Source organism: Fundulus heteroclitus, chromosome 11 (assembly GCF_011125445.2).
Source record: "Fundulus heteroclitus isolate FHET01 chromosome 11, MU-UCD_Fhet_4.1, whole genome shotgun sequence".
NCBI lineage: Eukaryota > Metazoa > Chordata > Actinopteri > Cyprinodontiformes > Fundulidae > Fundulus > Fundulus heteroclitus.
The window spans coordinates 1,621,903-1,645,060 of record NC_046371.1 but is presented as its reverse complement, the minus strand read 5'-3'; the positions used below and the strand labels follow the sequence as shown (position 1 = coordinate 1,645,060).

Sequence of the window (23,158 nt, the reverse complement as noted above, 5' to 3'; positions counted from 1 at the left end):
CGGGGGGGGGAAATGATTTTCCCTCCCAGGATGACGACACCAACTTTTACCTGACAGTCCGAACCTGCGGCCATTTTCAGGAAACTTCAACAATCTCAGCATCTTCTTTCCAGTGTGAAAATAAAAATAAACGTGTGCTCTGAAGGCCCAGAATAAAACTACCCCCCCCCCCCCCCCCCCCCCATATGAACCCTTAGAGGGACGCAAACATCCTAGCAATCCTGGGCCCTCCTTCTCGTTTTATCCCTTCCCGCCCCTTTATGTCCCAAAATACAGGAGCGAACCTGCTGCTCTCCGGCCCGGCGGCCATAGATAGCTCAGACAAGAGAGCAGGAGCAGAGGAGGGGGGGGGCGGGGGGAGCGGGGGGGCAGTGAGCGTCCTGCAGTGGGAGAAACAGGAAGGTTCTGCTGCTTCATCTGGACCCTGTGGAGAGGTCGGTTTGATCGCATGCATTTAGAAACTGATCCGTTTTCCGACAGCTCATTCTGTGACGCCCTCCCTGGCTTATAAATAACAAACGCTCTCACCTCCCCTCAGAGCAGCAGGGGGGGCGGGGGAGTCCGGGCTGACACCAGCTCTCCATGGAGCTCAGTGGGACCTCTTCAGGCTTCTGCTAGTCATCCTGCGAAAGCAGCCGATCGCTTCCAGTGAGCTGTTAGAACCAGAGCTTCATTAAAGGGTCTGACCCGGAGACGAAGGGCGAGGAAGAGGAGGCGAGGGCCATGGGTGACCCTGAGGCCACGGTGAGCCAGGCGCTGGTGGAGTTCAGGGCCACGCTGGAAGCCGCGGTGCGGGAGGTCCACGTTGACGTGAGCGCCTTCAAGCAGCGCATGGAGCAGCGCGTGGACGAGCTGCGGCTGTCCCAGCGGCCCCTGAGCAAGGCAGTGACCCGGCTGCAGGAGGAGAACCAGCAGCTGAGGGCCAAGCTGGCCGCCCTGGGCCACCTGGTGGAGGGCCTGGTGGGCGCGAGGAGGAGGAACGAGGAGGACGGCCACCAGGAGACGGGGCTTCCTAACTGTGCTCCTGCCCCCGGAGACGCCTCCGGGTCGGCTGCCGCTCCGTGGAGACTGAAGAGACACGCAGAGACTAACGTGAGTATTCATGGATGCTTCCTGCCACTAGATTAAAGAATCTGCAGAACTGACGTGAGGCCTCCACCATCAGATCTCTGGTCCGTGCTCCGTGATGTTCCTCCATGAAGGAGTCCGATACTCCAGAGGAGGAACGGGAAGCTGGTCCACCAATCGGGTCACAGAGACGGAGCCTGCAGCGGGCCGCTGTGTGCACAGGAGACCAGATGTTTACATACGCTAAACACACATAGCCTGTTTATTCCCACGTGTGACGCTAAATCAGACCAGATGCTCCTGTTCAGGGTCAGCTGCAGAACAGCCGGCTGGGTTTGTCCTGAAGGAGGGATGGACAGACGGATGGATGGGTCGGTGTTTGCAGCTAAAATCAGCCTGTTCACTTTCACTGCTTCTGTTGAACATGAATTTCTTAGTTACTAAGAGTCGCGTTCCAGGTGATGTTCTCCCAGCCATCAGCAGAACATGATGGGTCCGATGCTAAATGGACTGAAGCTGTGCAGAACTGGGCTGCATGGTGACGACCGGGCCTCACACTGCAAAAACTGATCTAAAAATAAGTAAAATGTTCTTAAAGTTAGTGTATTTGTCCTTGATTTGAGCAGGTAAATAAGATTATCTGCCAATGGAATGAGTATTTTGACCCCTTAAAGTAAGATAATTAGACATCCTTCACTTGAAATAAGATGATTGAGATGAATTGTTCCTATTTTAAGTGCAAAATTCTTATTCCATTGGCAAATCATCTTATTTACCCGCTCAAATCAAGGACAAATACACAAATTTTAAGAACATCTTACTTATTTCTAGTTCCGTTTTTGCAGTGCAGACGGTTCTCTCCAGCACCGCCAAAACAGACTAAACTAAAAATAAGTTAACATTTACTTGAAATGAGTGTATTTGTACTTTATTTGAGTGGGTAAATAACATAAACTGCCAATGAAATTAGATTTTTGCACTTAAAATAGAAAGAACTCATCTCCATCAACTTATTTCAAGTGCATTATATCTGATTTATCTTATTTTAGGGGTAAAAATACTAATTTCTATTGGCAGATTACCTTATTTATCTGCTCAAATGAAGGACAAATTCGCTCATTTCTAGAAAACTTTACTTATTTTTAGTTCAGTTTTTACGGTGAGCCGGTCGGCGCCTGCAACCAGAAACTACGTCCTGCAGCTCTGAGCCCCACGTCGTTTTTATTTTATTGTGACCCATCAGCCAGGCAGGAGTCGCCCTTTGACCTTTGACCGTGCCTGCGATGTGAAGGTTTGCAGCCAGAAATATCGCTTTAAAGCAGCACAGAAGCCGGTTCTGCCCGCGGGGCCTCCAAAGGGCACGTGTATTTTTGGGTTGGTGATCTGGGGATGGGCTGAAGCTTCCTGCCTTATCTGAGGCACTCGGTGGAGGGGGGGGGGCTTCATCCCTGAGATACAAAACACAAACAGGAACGCTGTGGATTTAAAACGATAAACTCCAGGATCCGTCTGGCAGCAGCGGCACCATGTGGCCCCGGCCAGACGTCACTTGCATGTATAAATAACCCCCCCCCCCCCCCCCCCCCCTCCCCTTAATCACTCAGGAACTTGGCCTTCCAGCCGCTGCGGCTCTCAGGTCTCCTGGTGGAAAGCTGAAATGTGTCGACGTCGCTGCGGATTCAGACCAGCAGCACTTCAGAGGGAAGCAGCTGTCCTCTGGAAACACGCGCACCCTGCCCACATTCCTCTCTGCTGAAGTCACCCCGTCCATCTGACCCCCCCCTCACAGAGCGGCCCGTCACCAAGCAGGTGAAACTGGTTTCCAGCAAACAGGAGGCTCAGGCTTGCTGGTTTCTACCTGGTTGGTGTCACCTGGTCTCCTCAGGTCCCCAAACCGCAGCGCCTGACGGGCCGAAGGTGAACATGTCTGGAGAGACGGCTTCTCTCACCTGGAAGACGGTTAAACGCGCCCTGCAGGCTGCAGATGAGCCTCTGCTAAAGCAGAAAGTTCATGGAGGCTTTCTGCAGGACGAGGATGGAGGGGAGGCCTCCATCTGCTGACCTCCTCCAGGCTCCACCTCTGCTCATACGATGGAGATGTAGAGATCTTGGTTATCTGGGGCGGAGGCTGCACCGTACGGACTCTTCTGAGCCGCTTCGGCCTTTTCCTGAATCTCAGTCTATTGACAGATTTATGATCTGGTTCACACAACTGATGGTTCCCAGAACTCCAGGAACCTGATTGTTGTTTGTTAGCATAGTACGTAGCGTCTTGTTCCACCTTCAGACTTGATTTCTCCTCTGAAATGATGGACAAGTCCGAGTTTGTTTTGCACGATTCTGTGACGTGGAGATCCGGCCTCAGCCGAAGCTTTAGGGGGGTCCACCACGCGGCGGCCGGATGATCGCAGGCCTCTGAGAAGCAGGAGGCATGATGGGAGGTGGGAGAAGAGGAGTGTAGGCCCTCACGGCTGCTTTCAAACGCTCCAAAGCATCCATTTGGGTCTATATTGGGACGTAAGAAGAGTGCAACGGAAACTCTTACAAATCCAAAATAGCTCTCAGTGGGAACCTGGTTTGTTGGCCCCAGCTGTCAGAAAAGGAGACGCTGTTAACAGCTGACGGCGGCAGGGACGTGCGCTTAAACCCACTGAGAAACGGATTTACTACTAATGATGAGGCTCTAAAATAAGCTGCAGCTCCCAGAACATCAACAGCACCATCACCTGGACCTGTTAACCAGAACGCTTCATCTGTTTAAATAATTCTAACGTCCAAATGAGCATTTCATTTACGTTGACAGTCACACAAGAGTCCACAGGCTGATGCTGAAACCTTTAACAGCTGATTTTAGAGTAAAGCTTCTGGAAAATCTGGACTTCTCTGGAGTTAACGTCTTCTCTAGATGTGGAGAGACGTTGGTTTATGCCAGACTTTCACTCAGTGTCCCATCCGTCCCCCCATCTGTCCGTCCCTCCGTCCATCCGCTGGCTGCTGAGCTGTACGATTTCAGTACAAAAACGCTGAATCATCCACAGTTTGTTCTCATCGCACAGGGCACCAGCGCAAAAGACGGAAAAAATAACTCTGAGGAAGCGCCGGCCGCCCCGGAGAGCCCCAAACAAGAAGGTAGGCCGCCGTTCCCTGCAGCACATTTCCCTTCCTCACTAAACTCTGAGTTTGGTCCGTCTGCTCCGAGGAGTGACGACTAGAGCTGGACAACAGTCGTCTACTTTATCACGATTTAACAGTTATTTGGTCGTATTTATCAGCGTCTCGTTTATAGCGTCAGACGCTGTGCACCGAGATGCGAGACATCGCTGGCGTCAAACCGGGACGTCTATTTCCAGTAGAAAATCCACCAGGCTACCACCAAGTTACAGATACGGCTAAAATTCCCAAACTGAGAAAAGGAAAGAGAAAAGAGGGAATATTATAGAAAAGGAGGAAATATTATACAAAAAGAGGGAATATTATACAAAAAGAGGGAATATTATACAAAAAAGAAAAACTATAGAAAACGAGGGAATACTATAGAATAAAACAATAGAAAACGAGGAAAAGCTATAGAAAGAGGGAATATTATAGAAAAGGTGGGAATAACATAGAAAAGGTGGGAATAACATAGAAAAGGTGGGAATAACATAGAAAAGGTGGGAATACTATTGAAAATTAGGGAAAACTATGGAAAAAGGAAAAACTATAGAAAACGAGGGAATATTATAGAAAAGGAGGAAATATTATAGAAAACGAGGAAAAGCTTTAGAAAACGAGGAAAAGCTATAGAAAACAAGGAAAAGCTATAGAAAAAGAGGGAATATTATAGAAAAGGTGAGAATACTATAGAAAATGAGGGAATACTATAGAAAACAAAGGGATACTGTAGAAAAGAAACTATAGAAAATGAGGAAAAGCTATAGAAAAAGGGAATATTGAGGGAATATTATAGAAAAGGTGGGAATACTATAGAAAATGAGGGAATACTATAGAAAAATAGGGATTATAGAAAACAAGGGAATATTATAGAAAACAAGGGAATACTATAGAAAAAGAGGAAAAACTAGAAAACGAGGAAAAGCTATAGAAAACAAGGAAAAGCTATAGAAAAAGAGGGAATATTATAGAAAAGGTGAGAATACTATAGAAAATGAGGGAATACTATAGAAAACAAAGGGATACTGTAGAAAAGAAACTATAGAAAATGAGGAAAAGCTATAGAAAAAGGGAATATTGAGGGAATATTATAAAAAAGGTGGGAATACTATAGAAAATGAGGGAATACTATAGAAAAATGGGGATTATAGAAAACAAGGGAATATTATAGAAAACAAGGGAATACTATAGAAAAAGAGGAAAAACTAGAAAACGAGGAAAAGCTATAGAAAACAAGGAAAAGCTATAGAAAAAGAGGGAATATTATAGAAAAGGTGAGAATACTATAGAAAATGAGGGAATACTATAGAAAACAAAGGGATATTGTAGAAAAGAAACTATAGAAAATGAGGAAAAGCTATAGAAAAAGGGAATATTGAGGGAATATTATAGAAAAGGTGGGAATACTATAGAAAATGAGGGAATACTATAGAAAAATAGGGATTATAGAAAACAAGGGAATATTATAGAAAACAAGGGAATACTATAGAAAAAGAGGAAAAACTAGAAAACGAGGAAAAGCTATAGAAAGAGGGAATATTATAGAAAAGGTGAGAATACTATAGAAAATGAGGGAATACTATAGAAAACGAAGGAATACTGTAGAAAAGAAACTATAGAAAACGAGGAAAAGCTATAGAAAAAGAGGGAATATTATAGAAAAGGACGGAATATTATAGAAAAGGAGGGAATGTTATAGAAAAAGAGGGATTATAGAAAAGGTGAGAATACTATAGAAAAGGTGGGAATGCTATAGAAAACGAGGGAATACTATAAAAAAGAAACTATCGAAAACAAGGAAAAGCTATAGAAAAATAGGGAATATCATAGAAAATGAGGGAAGACTATAAAAAATATATAGAAAATGAAGAAAAGCTATAGAAAAAGAGGGAATATTATAGAAAAGATGGGAATACTATAGAAAAGATGGGAATACTATAGAAAATGAGGGGGAAAACTATAGAAAAACGAAAAACTATAGAAAGAGGGAATATTATAGAAAAGGTGAGAATACTATAGAAAAGGTGGGAATACTATAGAAAAAAGAAACTATAGAAAACGAGGAAAAGCTATAGAAAAAAAGGGAATATCATAGAAGATGAGGGAATACTATAGAAAAAAATATAGAAAATGAGGGAATACTATAGAAAAAAAATATATAGAAAACGAGGAAAAGCTATAGAAAAAGAGGGAATACTATAGAAAAAAGAAACTATAGAAAACAAGGAAAAGCTATAGAAAAATAGGGAATATCATAGAAAATGAGGGAAGACTATAAAAAATATATAGAAAATGAGGAAAAGCTATAGAAAAAGAGGGAATATTATAGAAAAGATGGGAATACTATAGAAAATGAGGGGGAAAACTATAGAAAACGAGAAATGTATAGAAAGAGGGAATATTATAGAAAATAAGGGAATGCTATAGAAAAAAGAAACTATAGAAAACGAGAAAAATATAGAAAAAAAGGGAAAACTATAGAAACTGAGGGAAACTATAGAAAAAGAGGGAAAACGGCCATGAAGGAACTGATGAAAAACTAAACTACTAAACCTTCAAAGCTCCAGAGTCTGCAGGTGAAGCTTTCTCTGCTGCGTCTACCAGCTCCAGACCAGCTTTGGTCCATTCTGGTCCATCATCTAACGTAGCTGGAAAGACCAAACCTGAACTCTGCTGTTTTACACTAATTACGCTTCAGTCTATTGAACACAGCTGCTGATTTTCTTTTTTCAAACTTTTATTTCTCAGACATCCCTCTCAGCGACCTCCTCCAGCTCGTTCTGGGGGAGACTGAGGCGTTCCCACCCCAGACGGGGCGTTCCATCTTAGTCTGTGTGTGAAATTCAGGTTTTAGGGCTCTTTGGGGTACCAGGCCATCTTTCTGTGTAAAACAATCCAGTTAAAGTCTGAATATGTTAGACTGTCACCAGAACCAACCTCAGGTTGTCTACAGGCGGTAACCTCAGCAGAAAAAGCTCTTTAGTCTACAGCTCAGCCTGATGCCATTTTCCGCCTTGACTAAACTCTCCGTTCTGGTTTCATGTCAGGAATCTCAGCGGAAAGCTGTGATGAATCCACCCCCCACTCCCACTGGACTCTGTCCTCCGCCACGGAGACCCTCAGCTCCCCTGGTCAGTTCCTGTCCGCCTGCTCTTCCTCAGACCGCACCCTGGAGACACCAAACATGAGTTTTTTCTGAATGCTAACACATCAGGCATTACAGTAGAACTGCAGGTGGAAATATTAACTGCTATCAGGGAACATTAAGGTTTTTCAGCAGTGAAAATATGGGTTGCTCTTAATTACTTAATTAGTTTCCTCAAATGATGAAAAGCAGAATTTAAACATTTCTGGTACCCAGAAAAATCGTTAAAGTCCAAATCCAGGCGCCTGTTGCAGAGCAGTGGCCCGTCTATGGTGCGTTCAGGTACAACTGGAAACCAGACCTCCAGTCACTCCCATATCAGGAACCTCCCTAAAAATCTAGACCATGCTAAAAAAAAAAGTTGAATATTTATCTGAATAGTTTTATTCCTTCACATCTGAAAGAGTAAAAAATTAAACATATTTGTTTCTTTCTATGACTTCTATGGGTCTTGGCAATAAATTGATTAAGTCTAATTTACAATTTCGTTAGATCTAATTTTTGGAAAATCTGAAGCCCAATGAACTCATTGGGCTTCCATGAATAGAATAACATACAATGCTGAATAAATGCTTAGGAAAATATGTTGTTAAAGTATTGTAAAGTTTACCATAATACGAGGCACTTTAATTTACTCATTTACTCTTTTTAAGTCAGTTTAAAGTTACACAGGTGAAGCCTGTTCTCAGTCCATTGTGTAAAACTAGCAGCAAACATTTTAATTGTTAACACCGGCAGGGCGGCCATCTTGTTTGTACCAGCATGTTTCACAGCTTTGATTTGAATTCAGGTCGACTCCCAGACAAAAATTTGAAATAAAAGCAAGTTTTTCAAATAATTTCTTTTTGTTTAAAACGAAAAGGAGTAAAAAATAATCAATTACTCTGATTTGGTATAATCTTATTTTTAAGCCACATCGCCCAGCGCTATGAAAGAAAAGTGGTTTTAGGTCAAAGTTATTTCTGTGTAGCCTTCCTCCCTGTTATCAAGTCTTCCCCACACCTGGAACGGGAATTGATCCTGGGAATGTCGGGAGCGTGAAACGTGACGCCGGCTAACTCTGTGTGTTTCCTCCAGACCAGGAAGAATCCGCTCCGTTGACCAAACCCCACCTTCCTCTCTCTGCCGTGACAAAATCCAGCGCAGACGGCGGTGGAGGCGCGTCGCCGCCGGCGTCTGTGTCCAGAAGCAGCCGGGCGGCGGTGGAGGCGTCTGTGGAAGGCGGTGAGTGGAAGCGTGGCCTCTCCTTTCCCGCCTGCTGAACTGAAGCGTCTCCTACTGAGAGGAAGACCTGCTCCCACTCTTCCTCTTTCAGCTGCTGACGAGCCACAGCCCCATCTGCCCGTCACCGCCATGACCACCAAGCCCGGCCTGGAGGGCGTCATGGCTGCCAGGCCCGCCTTTTCCCCGGCGTCGGGCCGGAAGGCCGACCAGCCGCTCACCGGAGGTCGGTTAGAACCGTTGGTTCAGCCGGGCCAACGTTGTGACAGAACCCTGGTCCATGTTTGATGTGGAGCATTTAACTGGTTTTCTGCTGGTTCTGTGCAGCAGCGCCTGGAGCCAAGGAGCCCGGCTCCCAGGACGGGTCTGACTCCCGGCCTTCGTCCCACCTCCCCGTCGCCGCTGCCACCAGAACCGGCTCGGATGTCCCCGCGGCGTCCAGACCCGACCCGACTCCGGCTCCCCGCCCGAATCCTCCGGTGCCAGAATCAGCGGCGGCGAAGCAGAGCGAGCCTCCGGTCCGACGCGGTGAGGACGGCCGGGTCCGGTTCTGCTTCATGCCGGGAGTCCAAGCAGCTAAACCTGTCTTTCCTCTAGACCCGACTGAACCCAAATCCCACCTGCCTCTGCCGGCCGTGACCAAGCCGAACGCAGAACCGGCCGGTTCCGCTCAGTCCCAGTCTCTGTCGGCGTCTCTGGACCTGACGGTGAAACCGGGCGACTATCCCTTTAAGCGAGGTGAGTTTGGGCCTTAAAAAGCTTCACCTCTCTGTTAACCTGGTTCTGATCGTCGGTTCTGTCGCCTTTAACCACTTCAGCGCCGGTTCTGAAGACACCCAGTCCCAGTTTGAAGAGGAGCGTGAGTTTTCCTCAACCCGCAGGTACGACTGGGTCTCACCTTCTGGACCTCGCTCTCTTTGTCCTGATCCTCACGTTTCTGATCATTTCTCTGCAGAAAAGCTGCTCCCCTCCAAATCCTTCATAAAATCCGGACTCTCACCCAAACTGGACAGGTAGGTTCTGATAGAACGTCTCGTTTTGTTACAAATCCTGGTTCTGATCCGTGTCTGTGACCCTTCCAGCAGACCCGGCAGGCCTGGCGGCGCCGACTTTAAGCCAGAAGCCATGAAGTCCCAGACGCTGCCGCGCTCCAACGGCGCCCAGGCCAAGCGGGCGCTCTTCGAGAGGATGAACTCAGAACCCATGAAGTAGGTGGACCCAGACCCGCTTCTGCTGGGCCTCAACGTGGCGTGTGCCGTAAAATCTGTGGCGTGTTTCACTCCGACAGGCCGAAGGAAGCGAAGCCCAAACTGAAGCGCTCCCAGAGCTTCGGCGTGTCCAGCGCCAGCGGCATCAAGCAGATCCTTCTGGAGTGGTGTCGCTCCAAAACCATCGGCTACAAGGTCGGCCTCCGCAACGCCGAGCTGCCGGCGGCGCAAAGAACGCGCACCAACGTTGTTCTTTTTCCCTCCAGAACATCGACATCCAGAACTTCTCGTCCAGCTGGAGCGACGGCATGGCCTTCTGCGCGCTGGTCCACTCCTTCTTCCCGCTGGAGTTCGATTACAACGCTCTGAGCGCGGCGAGCCGCAGACAGAACCTGGAGCTGGCCTTCACCACCGCCGAGTAAGTGTGCCTGCGGGTTCAGACGGGCGGGTGGAACCGCAGCAGATCCGAAGCTCCCTCCTGCTCCCAGGGTCTGTTCCGGGTCCGGTTCCTGGTTCTCTGAGCCAGCTGCGCCTCCAGCTGCGCCTTCAGCTGCGGCTTTAGCTGCGGCTTCAGCTGCGCCTTCAGCTGCGGCTTTAGCTGCGGCTTCAGCTGCGCCTTCAGCTGCGGCTTCAGCTGCGCCTCCAGCTGCGCCTCCAGCTGCGGCTTCAGCTGCGGCTTCAGCTGCGGCCTCCAGCTGCGGCTTCAGCTTCGCCTCCAGCTGCGGCTTCAGCTGCGCCTCCAGCTGCGCCTCCAGCTGCGGCTTCAGCTGCGCCTACAGCTGCGGCTACAGCTGCGGCTTCAGCTGCGGCTTCAGCTGCGCCTACAGCTGCGGCTTCAGCTGCGGCTTCAGCTGCGCCTCCAGCTGCGGCTTCAGCTGCGCCTCCAGCTGCGTCCTCCAGCTGCGGCTTCAGCTGCGCCAACAGCTGCGGCTTCAGCTGCGGCTTCAGCTGCGGCTTCAGCTGCGCCTCCAGCTGCGCCTCCAGCTGCGCCTCCAGCTCCGGTTTCAGCTGCGCCTCCAGCTCCGGTTTCAGCTGCGCCTCCAGCTGCGGCTTCAGCTGCGGCTTCAGCTGCGCCTCCAGCTGCGCCTCCAGCTGTGCCTCCAGCTGCGGCTTCAGCTGTGCCTCCAGCTTCGGCTTCAGCTGCGCCTCCAGCTGCGGCTCCAGCTGTGCCTCCAGCTGCGCCTCCAGCTGCGCCTCCAGCTGCGGCTTCAGCTGCGCCTCCAGCTCCGGTTTCAGCTGCGCCTCCAGCTGCGGCTTCAGCTGCGGCTTCAGCTGTGCCTCCAGCTGTGCCTCCAGCTGCGCCTCCAGCTGTGCCTCCAGCTGCGGCTTCAGCTGCGCCTCCAGCTGTGCCTCCAGCTGTGCCTCCAGCTGCGCCCACGGTGGCGTTTTAGGTTCAGCAGCACAAACGGCCGTCATGGAGAAGGAAAGGAACCCAGAAAGTTGTTTCTGCTCAGATCCTGAGATGAGGAATTGTTCAGAAGAGCTGGTTATCGCTGCAAAAAGGGACGGAACGTTAGAAAACTTCCTGTAAATGAGGATATTTGTCGTTGATTTGAGCAGCAAGTTTATGGAATAAGATTAAACGTTTAAAATAGTAGTTTAAACTCCTCATTTCCAGGCAAGGCACATTTATCTGTGTAACACAGTTCAGTGCTTTATATGATTAAAATATAGGAAAATACAACAGAATAAAAGCAAGTAGGAATAAAATGTAGAAACAAAATAGCAAATATTAAAAACAGTTGGACTACAAAGTTGAACAAATGATGTTTCAGTAAAACAGTTTAACTAGAATCCTAAACAAATGTGTTTTAATCTCGATTTAAAGGAACTCAGAAAACTTTTCCAGTTTTCTGGGAATTTGTTCCAGATCAGTGGAGCATAGGAACTAAATGCTGCTTCTCCATGTTTGGTTCTGGTTCTGGTTCTGCAGAGCAGGCTGGAGCCAGAAGACCTGAGTGGTCTGGATGGTTGATGCCCTGATAACAAGTCTGTGATGCATTTAGGTGCTAAGCCATTCAGGGATTTATAGTGAATATATCTAATTATCTTATGTTGGCCGTCAGAATATAATTACCTGCTTAAATAAACTTATTTACCTGCTAATACACTCATTACAAGAGAAATTTGCTGACTTTTAGTTCCCTTTTTGCAGTGTACAGCTGTTCTCTGCTTGCTTTTAGTGTTTAAAAACTAGTTTTCATTTACCTCCTAATGATGAATGCAGTACTCTAATGTGTCTAATGATGATACTTTAATAATATGTTGATGAGACTCCTCATTTCAGTTTTTACTGTAGTGGCAGTTTTAGCTTTTTAATGACTGTCTAAATGTTCTTAGCTTGCCGAGGGAACGTCTGCAATACGCTTAATCTTTCTAGATTAAAGAGTTTTTGAAAGACAAATGGTAAAAGGTCGCTGTGCCAATCAATCACTTTATTTTGGTAAGTTGTCCACATTTATCACAGGAAACAACAAAAGATCAACAATAAACAATCTATACCTTTGAAGCCCTTGCACTGATGTGGAGGAAAAAGGTCTTTAAACTGCAAAAAGGCAACAAAAAGCAGGGAAATTATCTTGAAATGATTGTATTTGTCCTTCATTTGAGCAGGTAAATAAACTCATCTGCCAGTGGAATAAGATTTTTGCTTAGATATTTTACTTAAAATAGGAGCAATTCATCTTCATTCATCTTCCAATTTTAATCTTATTATAAGGGTAAAAATACTGATTCCACTGGCAGATAATCTGATGTAGCTACTTAAATCAAGGACAAATGCACTAATTTCAAATTTTTTTTACCTACTTTTGTTCCCTTTTTGCAGTGTAACATTTTTAAGCTGGTTAACCGCTCCTTAGAGCCGCGGCGCCTTCCTGTTTCCATCATCTTCAGTGTTTCTGACTGTGTGTGTTGCAGGCAGCAGGCCGACTGTCTGCGGCTGATCGAGGTGGACGACATGCTGGACATGGGGGACAAACCGGACCCCATGTGTGTCTTCACTTACGTCCAGTCGCTCTACAACCACCTGAAGAAGTTTGAGTAGCTCCGCGTCAGAGGCGTCCACACGCAGGTTTCCCACTGAGTGAGTGTTTTTACGCGTGTAGAAGATAGACGAGAGGCCCCCAGGAGCCAGACCGCACCAAGATGGAGTCCCTTCGCCGTTAGCTGCTGCTGCGGGACGCCGGCCGCAGCCACGCCTGCTTCAGCTGTTCAGAGAGGAAGCGCCGGCCGTCGTCTCCTGATGCGGATCACCAGGAGGTGTGGAGCAGATCTGATGGAGTGAAAATGTTTAATTAACGGAGGAGGAAGTGGGCGGGGCTGCTGATTAATGATGTAATCAGTCCTGATTGGATGCCTTTCACCAATTAACTGGTTACTACCTGCTCAGGAGGATGAGTTTTACTGTTTCACAGGCGGGGAAATAAAATAAAGAGTTTATTCCCTTTTCTGTTATCCAAACGTTTTCCTTCCGTATAACTTTCCTACTTTGGGTGTTTTTCATCTTTCTTATATCCTTCCTTCCTTCCTTGTCTCCTTTCATAGCTCCTATCTTGTTCTCTATTCCTTCCTATTTACCTCCTTTATTTGTTCTTCCTCATGTCCTGAATCGTTCCCTTCTTTCCTTCTGTCTTCTCTCCATTCCTTTGTTTTATTCCTTGTCTCCCCCATTACTTCCTTCATTTCCTCTTTTTGTTCTTCCTTATATCCTCTCTTAGTTCCTACCTCATGTTCTCAATCCCTTCCTTCTTTTTCCTCTTCTCTCTTCTCCTCTATTGTTCCTTTCTTTGTCCTTCCTCTGTGTCCTTGCTTCCTCGGATCTTCCCTTCAGCTCTTTCCAGCATCCACACATAAACCCTGCCTGCTGTAGAGAGAAAAGCCAAAAGTTCACACTGAAGTTTATTATTTTATATTTTGAAATGAAGGCGAAGGACTGGGAACTCTGGAAAAGTCTGGAACTTTTACATGGAAATGTGTAGAAACCCTGAGTCACGTTAGATTTTAATCACATTAAGGTCCATGTTATTTGCAATGAACACATATAAAATTAAAAATCATGAAATCAAACTTGTATTGTCTTTATTTCACCCTACATGGTTTTATTTTTCCACGTCAGAAACAGCAGAAAATAAAATAAAACTGGATCTGATGAAGAGGAAGAAAAAAACAATGTTAGAATAAACAACCGACAAACAGGAAAGTCTTAATGTTATAAGATAATAAAACATGTATTGTTTTAATTTGAAACCTTTGTTTAAACAATATAGATTGTATGCTACAATAAAATATGTATATTGTAATAAGTGATTATATATTGTACTAACCTGGAAAGTATATTGTTAGACTAAAATGTTTTTATGTTTCTCTGACATAGAAAGTACCCCTGGGTCAGTGGTTCTGTGTTATTTCTGTGGGTCGTGGCAGATGGCCGTTCACTCTGAGCCTGGTTCTGGTTCTGGTTCTGCTGGAGGTTTCTTCCTGTTAAAGCTGGTTGTTCTTCAGTGAGCCTGAAGCTTCTGCTGAAAAAAACAGAAAAACTGACCCATCTCTAAACTGCCTTTTATTTTTATAACTTTAGAGAAAATTTCTTAGATTACCATCAAATCCTGCAGATTTTTTTAATCTGGTTTTAAATCTCATCACAGAATGGAGTGAAATCTGCCTGCAACCGGCTGGGTCTCCTTGGGAAACTTTTAACCGACCTGTCTGCAGGATTTGTAAAGTGTTTAAATAAATCAGTGCAGTTTATTATAATCCTACCCTGGTAATGAAACGTTAACATAAACCGTTAAAAACAAACCGTTAAAATAAAGCGTGAAACGGTCCTGACTCTTCAGGGTTCCGTGATTCTGCCCACGCTGCGTGGGGCGGGACTGTGGCGGGGCGCGCTTGCAGTTTTCCCATGTTTTCCAGGGAGCGTGAACGCACCGCTTCCCATTGACCGGGCATCCCTTTCCGGTAGACGAGGTCAACTTTTCCCCCCCTCGATCCGCCATTTCGGTCGCGGAGGCGGTTGTCGCTCGTCGGTGCGGAGCGGAGCGGGTTCGGTTTGTCCGGTTCTGGAGTTCCGAACCGGGCCTAAACTCCGCCGTCGGGAAGTCCGGACGTCGCGGCTTCGTTGCGTTTGATTCCCAGCGGCGGCGTCGGGAAACGGAAGTTGTTGTATGAGTTGCGGGGGAAGGGGGGGCCTGGCTTGAAGCCTCGGACCGGACTCCGCCGCCCGTCCGCCCGCCAGCCATGGCCGGTAATTTTGACGCCTCGGACCGGGCCAGCTGGTACTGGGGCCGCCTGAGCCGCCAGGAGGCCGTCTCCCTGCTCCAGGGCCAGAGGCACGGAGTCTTCCTGGTCCGGGACTCGATCACCATCCCGGGGGACTACGTCCTGTCCGTGTCCGAGAACTCCAAGGTGTCGCACTACATCATCAACGACATGAGCCCCGCGCGCCAGCCGGGCCCAGGTAAGGCCCGGTTCTGCTCGGCCAGGTGGGGGTTTCCGGCAGGGAGGGGTCGGTTCTGATGTCACCGCCGGGACATGACCGGACAGATTGGCGTTCCAGGAATGCGATCCGTCCGCCTCATGGCTGCTCACGCTGCCGTGGTTCCGGTCCGGGGACCCGCGGAACCACCCGAACCGGGAGTTCTGCTGGGCTCGGTTCTGTTGCTGCAGCTTTTTAGCTCCCGTTCTTCATAAAGTGATAAAACTAAACCAGGAACCTTAGATAACCTGTTCCTAAAGTGCGGTGTGTATGACTTCATGGCTAAAGACTCATAAAATAAGAATATTATTGGAAAGTTCATTTCCAATAATATTCTCAATCATCCTGATTAACAGAAATAATGGCTCAAAAACACCAGTTTGTAATTAATCTGTGAAAAAAATCAGATTAATTACAAACTGGTGTTTTTAAACCAATATTTCTGTTAATCAGGATGATTTTCTGCTGATTTAAAAGCCCAACATGCAAGATTAGAATATTATCAGACCAATAAAAACTTTTTAACACAGAACTGTGGCTCTAATGCATATCTAGAACCTGCTTAAAGGTTCCTTTAAATCAGAAGAACCCGTAATTAATTTTCTGTAAACTCTGATATGCTGGTTGACGTGAACGTTGAAGCTCGATGTTCTCTCACAGTCTTTGTTACGAGGATTCATTCAGGAGAACACATTTTGGAAATGTTCTCCAGATGTTTTGTTTTCCTCTACATAGAAAAACTATTTAAAGGGAACATATCCTGCTTTTTAAATCCTTCCTTTTCACGTTGAAATCTTTCACTTGTGGTCTAATCAAGATGGAACTGCAAAGCTTTGGTCTGAGTTCCTTGTTAATTTACCCCCACGCTCCCCTTTTTGCCCCTGATCTGAGCTGCGCCTCAGAGCAACTCCTTTTGGTGCCGTCGCTTTAAATCTGAGAGCTGCACTTCAAATCCCGCCCCCTCCAGGTAGCAGAGGGGGCGGGGTCGATCCACCCCGATCGACCATTTTTGTAGTCTGCTGGCTGTAATAAACAGCGGATTTGGTTAGCTGGAAGTCTGCGACCTGGTTTGGCAGCTCTGCAGCAAACACTGACGTAATTCTTCAAAAGCGCAGAGAAGAATTTAACGGCGTTGGAAATACGACACAACCGCAAAAAACCCCGCAATTTCCAAATCGTAGAGCTTTGCAATTTTTGGCTATGTAACAATTAGTGAATTAGACGTGTCCTTTAGATGTTGGTAAAATGTTTAAAGTGGGTTTGCCTCCACATGGAAGGGAAGACAGTTGCAGCAGTGAGATAATCTAACTTTATTACTTGTTTTAGAGTTTATATAATCATACATAGCATTAAGTACAGGTCAATCAGTTTAATACAGAGACTTGCTTGTTGGTTGCACTTTATGTTCAACAAGGATTGATGTCTAATTAAACTAAAAGCTGTTTTCTTGAATAATATTCTGATTAATAGAATCATTAAAAGTTCATATTTAAAATAGTCCTTGTTTACAAACGTGTTTATTTAGAGGCCATTTTTGTTACTTGTGGTTAACGCAGAGAAAAGTCAAAATTGCAATTTTGATTGAAATATATTGTAGGCAGAACGCAATAATTTCTGCTCTGAGTTTAGATGCTGCGGGGCTTTTAGCAACTAATCCACATGGAGAGGAAACAAATTGATTTGTTGTTTGTATATGTTTAAAAAGACATGATAAATTAAACTGGGAGAAAAATCGCATTAAATCGCAATATTAAGAAAAAAAAATCGCAATTAGATTATTTTTCAAAATCGTTCAGCCCTAGTCAGGATTGTTATTTTTAGCATTCTCCTCTGTTGGTTCTGATGGGAAAAAAAAAAGAAAAAAAAGATTTAAAGCAGTTGCCGTTCCGTCACTAAAAATACGTTTTCAATCAATCTTTATTGTCAACCACAATTTGCATTGTAATCGAAATTACAGTTCCAGCACAACCGTCCATCACAGACATTTGTGGGGAACGGTTGACTGAGGCGCTGCGTTGCCTCACAGCCTGTTTTTTGTGTTTGTGGGGCTTTTTCCTTCAGTCACAAACATATTGTTGCTTATTGGTGTCACAATAGGTTTGAAAAATATAATGCTAAAACGTAACATTCGTATCACCCACCTCCCTGCTGGATGCCTGGCCCTGATTTTACACCTGAACCTCGTAGGGCTGGGCGATAAATCGATTTAATCGATTAATTTGAATTTACAATTCTTTAAGATTTGATTTTTGGAAAATCTGGATTTTATTTTGCCAATACACTCATTGGGTTTCCATGAAGAGAACAGCATGTGATGCTGAATATATGTTTAGGCAAATATATTGTCAAAATATTGTTAAGTGGAAACTTTTTTTTACCATAATACGAGGTACTTCATTTACTTATTTACTTTTTTTTTTAACTTAGTTCGAAGTTCACAAGTGCAGTGAAGCCTGTTCTTAGCTCAATGTGTAATACCACTAGCAGCAAATGTTTTGTTATATTTTCATTGTTTATAATGGCACGGCTGCCATCTTGTTTTTCAAGCATGTTTCACAGCTTGTTTTTAGTTGCACTTTGAATTCAGGTCAACTCCCTGATAATGCTTGACATAAAAAACAAGGTTTTAAAATAATTTCTTTATTTATTTTTTATGAAACAAAAAGGAGGAAAAAATCGATTAATCGGATTTGGTATGATAAAATCTGAGATTTATTTTTTAATCCATATCGCTCAGCCCTAGAACCTCGTCCAGATGTGACGTTTCCAGCTGTTTACCAGCAGCAGATGCCTGGTTCTGGTTTTATCGGCGGTTCTGCTGAGGATCTGATCGTTTTCTCCTCCTCTCTCTCTCTCAGGTTCGGCGCCTTCTCTGTTCCGGATCGGGGACCAGGAGTTCGAGGCCTTGCCGGCTTTGCTAGAGTTCTATAAGATCCACTATCTGGACACCACGACGCTCATAGAGCCCGTCGCTAAGGCCAAGAACAGCGGGCCCACCGGCTCGCCCTCTCCCGGCGCCCCCCCGCAGCCCAAGGAGGCCGAGTTCGTCCGGGCGCTCTTCGACTTCCCCGGGAACGACGAGGAGGACCTGCCCTTCAGAGCGGGGGACGTCCTGCGCGTCCTGGAGAAGCCCGAGGACCAGTGGTGGAGCGCCTCCAACCAGGAGGGCCGGGTCGGCATGATCCCCGTTCCCTACGTGGAGAAGTACCGGCCCGCCTCGCCCGCCGCCGACGGCTCGGGCCCCGCCGCCGTCTCCGGAGGCGCCGGCCCCGACGGGACAGGGGCCACACAGGGCCACCTTCTGGGGGACCCGGGTCCGTACGCTCAGCCCGTGGTCAACAGCCAGCTGCCCAACCTGCAGCAGGGCCCGGTGTTCGCCCGGGTCACCCAGAAGAGGGTGCCCAACGCCTACGACAAGACGGCGCTGGCGCTGGAGGTAGGAGCCCCCCGCCGCTCGCTGACACAGGCGCCCTTCACCAGCAGCTCGGCACACGGCTCCATTCACAGGGGCGGTTCTGTAGGGAGAGGTCCCCCCCCCCCCACAGTCTGCCATTATGAGCACACTGTGGGCCCTTGGTTCATTTATCAATGTCAGGCTGTTTTAGTGGAACAAAGCCGACTGCTCGCTGGAATAAAACAGGCCTCCATTAAGCTCGTTATCTGTGGGGCCGTTTGCCATTCGCTGCTTTTTGGGTCATATTCATCCTCCTTTGCTTTGGTTTTAACCGTCTTTCCATGCATAAAAGTCACTAATTAACCAATTAACACCGTCTCTAGAGCAGAAACGGTCCTGCTGACCTGGAATTACCGTACCAGGCGCCTCGTCCACATATGCTCAGACCAGAGGGTCCATGCCTGGTTCATTTACGCTGATTTATACCGATTCGGTTTCTCTAAATGCAAAATGTTTTTTTTTTTCTTTTTTTTCTGACTTTGTGAAAAAGCAGCCGCCTGTTCGTCCCACAATAACCTGTTTCTAGTTGGATAAAACGAAGCGTTTAAAGCTACAGAGCTGCCTCCCTCTGAATAAATGGCCTTAAAACGACAGATTATAGCTCCCTCACATTCTAACTGCTCCTGTTTGGTTTCACACGTTTCAAAACCTAAAGTGTCACAAGATGTTTCACCTGTTAAACATCCTGTGAAAGCACAGAAACATGGAAACCTGCAGAATTGGCCTGTTTCAAGTGTTCTTTAACATCTTATGTTAGCATGATTAGCTCGATTAGCATAGTTAACGATAAACGGCGTTTATCTGCGTTCATTCGCTGCAGGATTTAAATCTTTTACTGAGCTCTCCAAAGCGCTGCCGTCACAGACCCACCGTGCTCCACCACCGACTGAGGCTGAACGCTTAGGGTGTCCAACGTGAGGTTCGGGGGCCATTTGTGGCCCTTAGACTGGTTCCCTGCCGGCCGCAGCAGGAGGAGACTTTGTTTCCTGACCCATAAGAGAGTTTTAATAACCCAGCTTCGTTTAACTTAGCTGTAAATACGACCACATAGCATTTTTTTTTACTATAAATCGCTTCAGAATACAAGTTCCATCATTCTAAAAATATGTCATAAAGAGGAAAAGAAACATATGTTGCACAGGACAATACACATTTATTTAGAAATTAATTTCATACAATCCCAAGACTAAAAATTCACATTTATTCTGGTAAACCAATTTATCCAATTACACAGCAGCATCCTCAACAGGTGGTATAATGTGAAACATACCTGGGAGGTCGAGTCTGTTTCATGTTATTCAGCCTGTTGAGGTGCAGCTGTGTAATTTAATAAGTTGATTTACCAGATTAAATGTCAGTTTTTAGTCTAGTGAAATACATTTCTAGATAAATGCATATAGTCCGATGCATGTTTTTTTTTTTCCTCTTTATGTCGCATTTTTTGTCTGTTGCGACTTATATTCCGAACAATCCGGTATATCTAGTGACGTTAACTCAAAGGCAGACCTGGGTTCACCCAAATGAATGAAATACATCAAACTTTGCTAAATGTAACCCATGTTTTCAAGGACAGGGACTCAAATCCTGTTGTTGCTGCTAAGAATAAACACCAAAAATATTTCTAGATCGATAAAGGAGAAAACAGTCGATCCCTAAATTGGGCTAGGAAATTATGGCTTAAAAATAACATAATTTTTTTATTTATTTTTTTACTGAATATGATTAATCGATTTTCTTCACTTTTGTGTCATAAAATTGCTGAAATTATATTTAAAACGTAGGTTTATTTCAATAATCTCATCTGGGAGTCGACCTGAATTCAAAGTTCAACTTATTACGAAACGTGCTTTAAAACGTGCTTATAAAACAAGATGGCGGTCCCGTCATAGTAAATAATTAAAATAAAAGACAAAATGTTTGCTGCTAGTTGTAATCTAAGAACAGGCTTCACACCAACAAAAAAAAAAGTAAATGAATAAATGAAAGTGCCTCGTCTCAGGGTAAAGTTTGGAGTATTTCAACAATATATTTTCCTAAACATATATTCAACTTTGCTGCTTTTACTGAAACAATTCCCCTTCTAGGACTGATAGTGAAAAGTTTCATGAAAGCCCAGGAGAGTACATTGGTAAAAACAAAACAAAAAAACTTGGTTTTCCAAAATTAAATCTTCTAGAGTTGCAAGTTGGAGTTAAGGAATAAAATAAATTTATCACCCAGCCCTTAACCCTAAGTTATTTACTCATTTACAGCAGTTTATACGTCGTTTCCTACAAAAAGCGGGCTACTTTAAAGGAGGTTTATTTTCTGAGTCTCCCTGTTTTCTGCTGTTTTCCACACGGTGCCACAGAAAACTCCAAAGTCCCTGAAATAAAGTTTGAACCTTAGGCTGGTTAATAATAACCGCAGAACAGCTGCTGCAGCGTCGGTCCGATCTCTGCGGGCCGTACAGAACCACATCAGGGTACCGGTTCTGACCCACACGTCTGGCTTTTGTCTCCATCAGGTGGGGGACATGGTGAAAGTGACCAAGATCAACGTGAACGGCCAGTGGGAGGGCGAGTGCAAGGGCAAGCAAGGCCACTTCCCCTTCACCCACGTCCGCCTGCTGGAGCAGCAGAACCCCGACGACGAGAGCTGAGGAGAACCGAGCCGGCGCCTGGCCCGACCCGTCGACCCGTCACGCCCGGTAAGGAGGAGGCCCGTCGTGTCCGAGCCCTGCGGCTGATCTGGATCTGCTGGGTCTGCCGGCAGAGACGCCTCGACTGGACCTCCTGTTGTCGTTTAGATGGACCGAGTTCAGGCTGAGCTCAGACTGGTGCTGCCGGGTCGCTATTAGAACCTTTATCTCCCCTTTATAAGCCAGTTCTGCCGCCTGAACACCAGTTTCGGACAAATTAAGTCTTTGTATTATTTGAATTAATGGTGGGTTTCTTCTTCTGCTGATTTAGTATTTATTGCCATGATGCAGATAATTGCCGGTCCTCCAGAACCTCTCGGTCCAGACGTCTGGTTGATCGTCTTCCAGGAGCTTCAGAGTTCATGGCAGAAATATTAATATTATTAGTGGTGGGGTTTTATAATCTGATGGGTTTTTATTTTTTTTATTATTCTTTTTGTTGGACCAAACATCGGCACAGAAGCTTCCAGAACCCAGATTCTGGTTTGGGCTCCAGAAACGTGTTGATTCTTAAAACTGCCGCCACAGACAGGAGAACATTGAGTCTTCAGACGGCGGAACGTTCCTTTAGTGTCTTACTCACTTCTTTTTATCATTTTCTGCTCTTTTATGGATGTAAGATGTAAAAAAAAAAAGCCTTAAAGTTTTTACTAAATGAAACGGCATCTAACAGAGGGGGTTAAAGGTCAAGTCAAAAGGTTTTTAGCCGGGTGCAGTTAGCAGATTGTTCTGTAGTCGTTGCCAAGCCTCCATAATGAACTTAATTGCCTTCATCAGTAAAAAGAACTGCTGCATCTTTTAAAGTCGTGGACGTCCGGATCTCCATCGCTCACTTTCTTTCCAACCAACCAGACGTTCTGGTCTTCTCAAGCGGTCCTGATCCACACTTCTTCAGGCTTTCTGCTGCTTTTCTGCTGCCGTCCTTTTACCCAACGGCGACGTAATTCTGTCCAGGACAAAAACGGCTTTTTTTTTTTTCTTTTAGGTCTAAACGTCTACAGCAGAACGGAGTTAAACGGGTCACCAGATCTCTGACCCGGTTCCTGAATAAATTTACTTGTTTTGCTGACACGGCAGAAATAGCAAACGGAAGTTAACACTCGCCAAACGCCAAAGAGAGTAAATTTTCTGTTTGGCGAGTAAATTAAGAGGGCTAGCTGCCACATGGCACCAAATAAGTCGCGTTTTTCAGTCAATATTTGGGTGGATGCTTCTATATGTTCCTCTGCTTTCAGCTCGTATGACAACAAACACACATGTGAAGCGAGAACCACAGCAGCTACGTGACGTTTGCTAACAGCTAGCGGTTAGCTCAGGCTAATTACATAGCGGGATATTTAGCAGGAGTCAATTAGAAGTAAATTATATGCTTGGCCAGTGAATCAGGAAGTTATTTTCGGACACTGCAAACCGGCAGATGATGGACAGTATCTGACCGTCTTTAAGCAAAAATCGGTTTTCTGCCAGAAGCTCCGTAGGAAGCATCTTCCTAAATCCCGTGTTCTGGGTCCCTAACTGCAAAAGAACAAAGTGTGACTTGGTGTTGGTCTCTAAATATCAGCTTTAGAATCCCAAGTTGCCCATTTTGATACAACACTGGATCACGCCTTGAGTTTAAGGGAACTTTTTGTGCTTCAAAGGTTAATAGATAAGAGTTTAGGGCTTAAAAACCAAAGCAAACATCCGTCTGAGAACGTTCTGGTACAGAAATGTGTGGGAAAGCAGCTAAAGTCCAAAGAAAACCACACAGACC

The 23,158-nt window shown here is 45.7% G+C and overlaps 2 protein-coding genes and 1 long non-coding RNA gene across 7 annotated transcripts; 2 read left to right on the top strand and 1 right to left on the bottom strand.

The window, feature by feature from the left end:
* Positions 1 to 374: 374 nt before the first annotated feature.
* On the top strand, positions 375 to 13,863 carry LOC105929007 (smoothelin-like protein 2). 4 transcript variants are annotated; one of them, XM_021318546.2, is made up of 13 exons: positions 375 to 1,092; positions 4,125 to 4,197; positions 7,269 to 7,352; positions 8,444 to 8,590; positions 8,682 to 8,813; positions 8,918 to 9,115; positions 9,185 to 9,325; positions 9,406 to 9,468; positions 9,543 to 9,600; positions 9,670 to 9,795; positions 9,876 to 9,990; positions 10,062 to 10,213; positions 12,715 to 13,863. In XM_021318546.2, exons 1-13 carry the CDS (start codon positions 724 to 726, stop codon positions 12,839 to 12,841), a joined length of 1,785 nt encoding a protein of 594 aa, XP_021174221.2. In that variant the 5' UTR covers positions 375 to 723; the 3' UTR covers positions 12,842 to 13,863. The 4 variants fall into 4 exon arrangements, with proteins under 4 accessions (XP_021174221.2, XP_035998606.1, XP_021174220.2 ...); XM_036142713.1 differs by lacking the exon at positions 12,715 to 13,863 and adding an exon at positions 12,263 to 12,332 and having other exon boundaries at positions 8,915 to 9,115; XM_021318545.2 differs by having other exon boundaries at positions 376 to 1,092; positions 8,915 to 9,115; positions 9,673 to 9,795.
* Positions 13,699 to 14,739, bottom strand: LOC110368755. 2 transcript variants are annotated; one of them, XR_002428375.2, is made up of 2 exons: positions 14,394 to 14,739; positions 13,699 to 14,315 (listed from the first exon to the last, which is right to left on the bottom strand). It is a non-coding gene; the product is annotated as an uncharacterized LOC110368755 (long non-coding RNA). The 2 variants fall into 2 exon arrangements; XR_002428376.2 differs by having other exon boundaries at positions 13,699 to 14,312.
* A 32-nt stretch (positions 14,740 to 14,771) lies between these two features.
* On the top strand, positions 14,772 to 22,040 carry LOC105929017 (adapter molecule crk). The gene is made up of 3 exons (XM_012866611.3): positions 14,772 to 15,253; positions 18,130 to 18,707; positions 21,232 to 22,040. Exons 1-3 carry the CDS (start codon positions 15,034 to 15,036, stop codon positions 21,364 to 21,366), a joined length of 933 nt encoding a protein of 310 aa, XP_012722065.2. The 5' UTR covers positions 14,772 to 15,033; the 3' UTR covers positions 21,367 to 22,040.
* The last annotated feature ends 1,118 nt before the right edge of the window (positions 22,041 to 23,158 follow it).

What these genes read in the sequence shown, in the direction of transcription:
- LOC105929017 (XM_012866611.3), top strand. Translation starts at nt 15,034, where the DNA reads ATGGCCGGTAATTTTGACGCCTCGGACCGGGCCAGCTGGTACTGGGGC. An exon ending in CGCGCGCCAGCCGGGCCCAG is followed by an intron (nt 15,254 to 18,129) that starts GTAAGGCCCGGT and finishes TCTCTCTCTCAG; the next exon opens with GTTCGGCGCCTTCTCTGTTC. An exon ending in AGACGGCGCTGGCGCTGGAG is followed by an intron (nt 18,708 to 21,231) that starts GTAGGAGCCCCC and finishes TGTCTCCATCAG; the next exon opens with GTGGGGGACATGGTGAAAGT.
- LOC105929007 (XM_012866603.3), top strand. Translation starts at nt 724, where the DNA reads ATGGGTGACCCTGAGGCCACGGTGAGCCAGGCGCTGGTGGAGTTCAGG. An exon ending in GGAGACCCTCAGCTCCCCTG is followed by an intron (nt 7,353 to 8,443) that starts GTCAGTTCCTGT and finishes TGTTTCCTCCAG; the next exon opens with ACCAGGAAGAATCCGCTCCG. An exon ending in CGACCAGCCGCTCACCGGAG is followed by an intron (nt 8,814 to 8,914) that starts GTCGGTTAGAAC and finishes GGTTCTGTGCAG; the next exon opens with CAGCGCCTGGAGCCAAGGAG.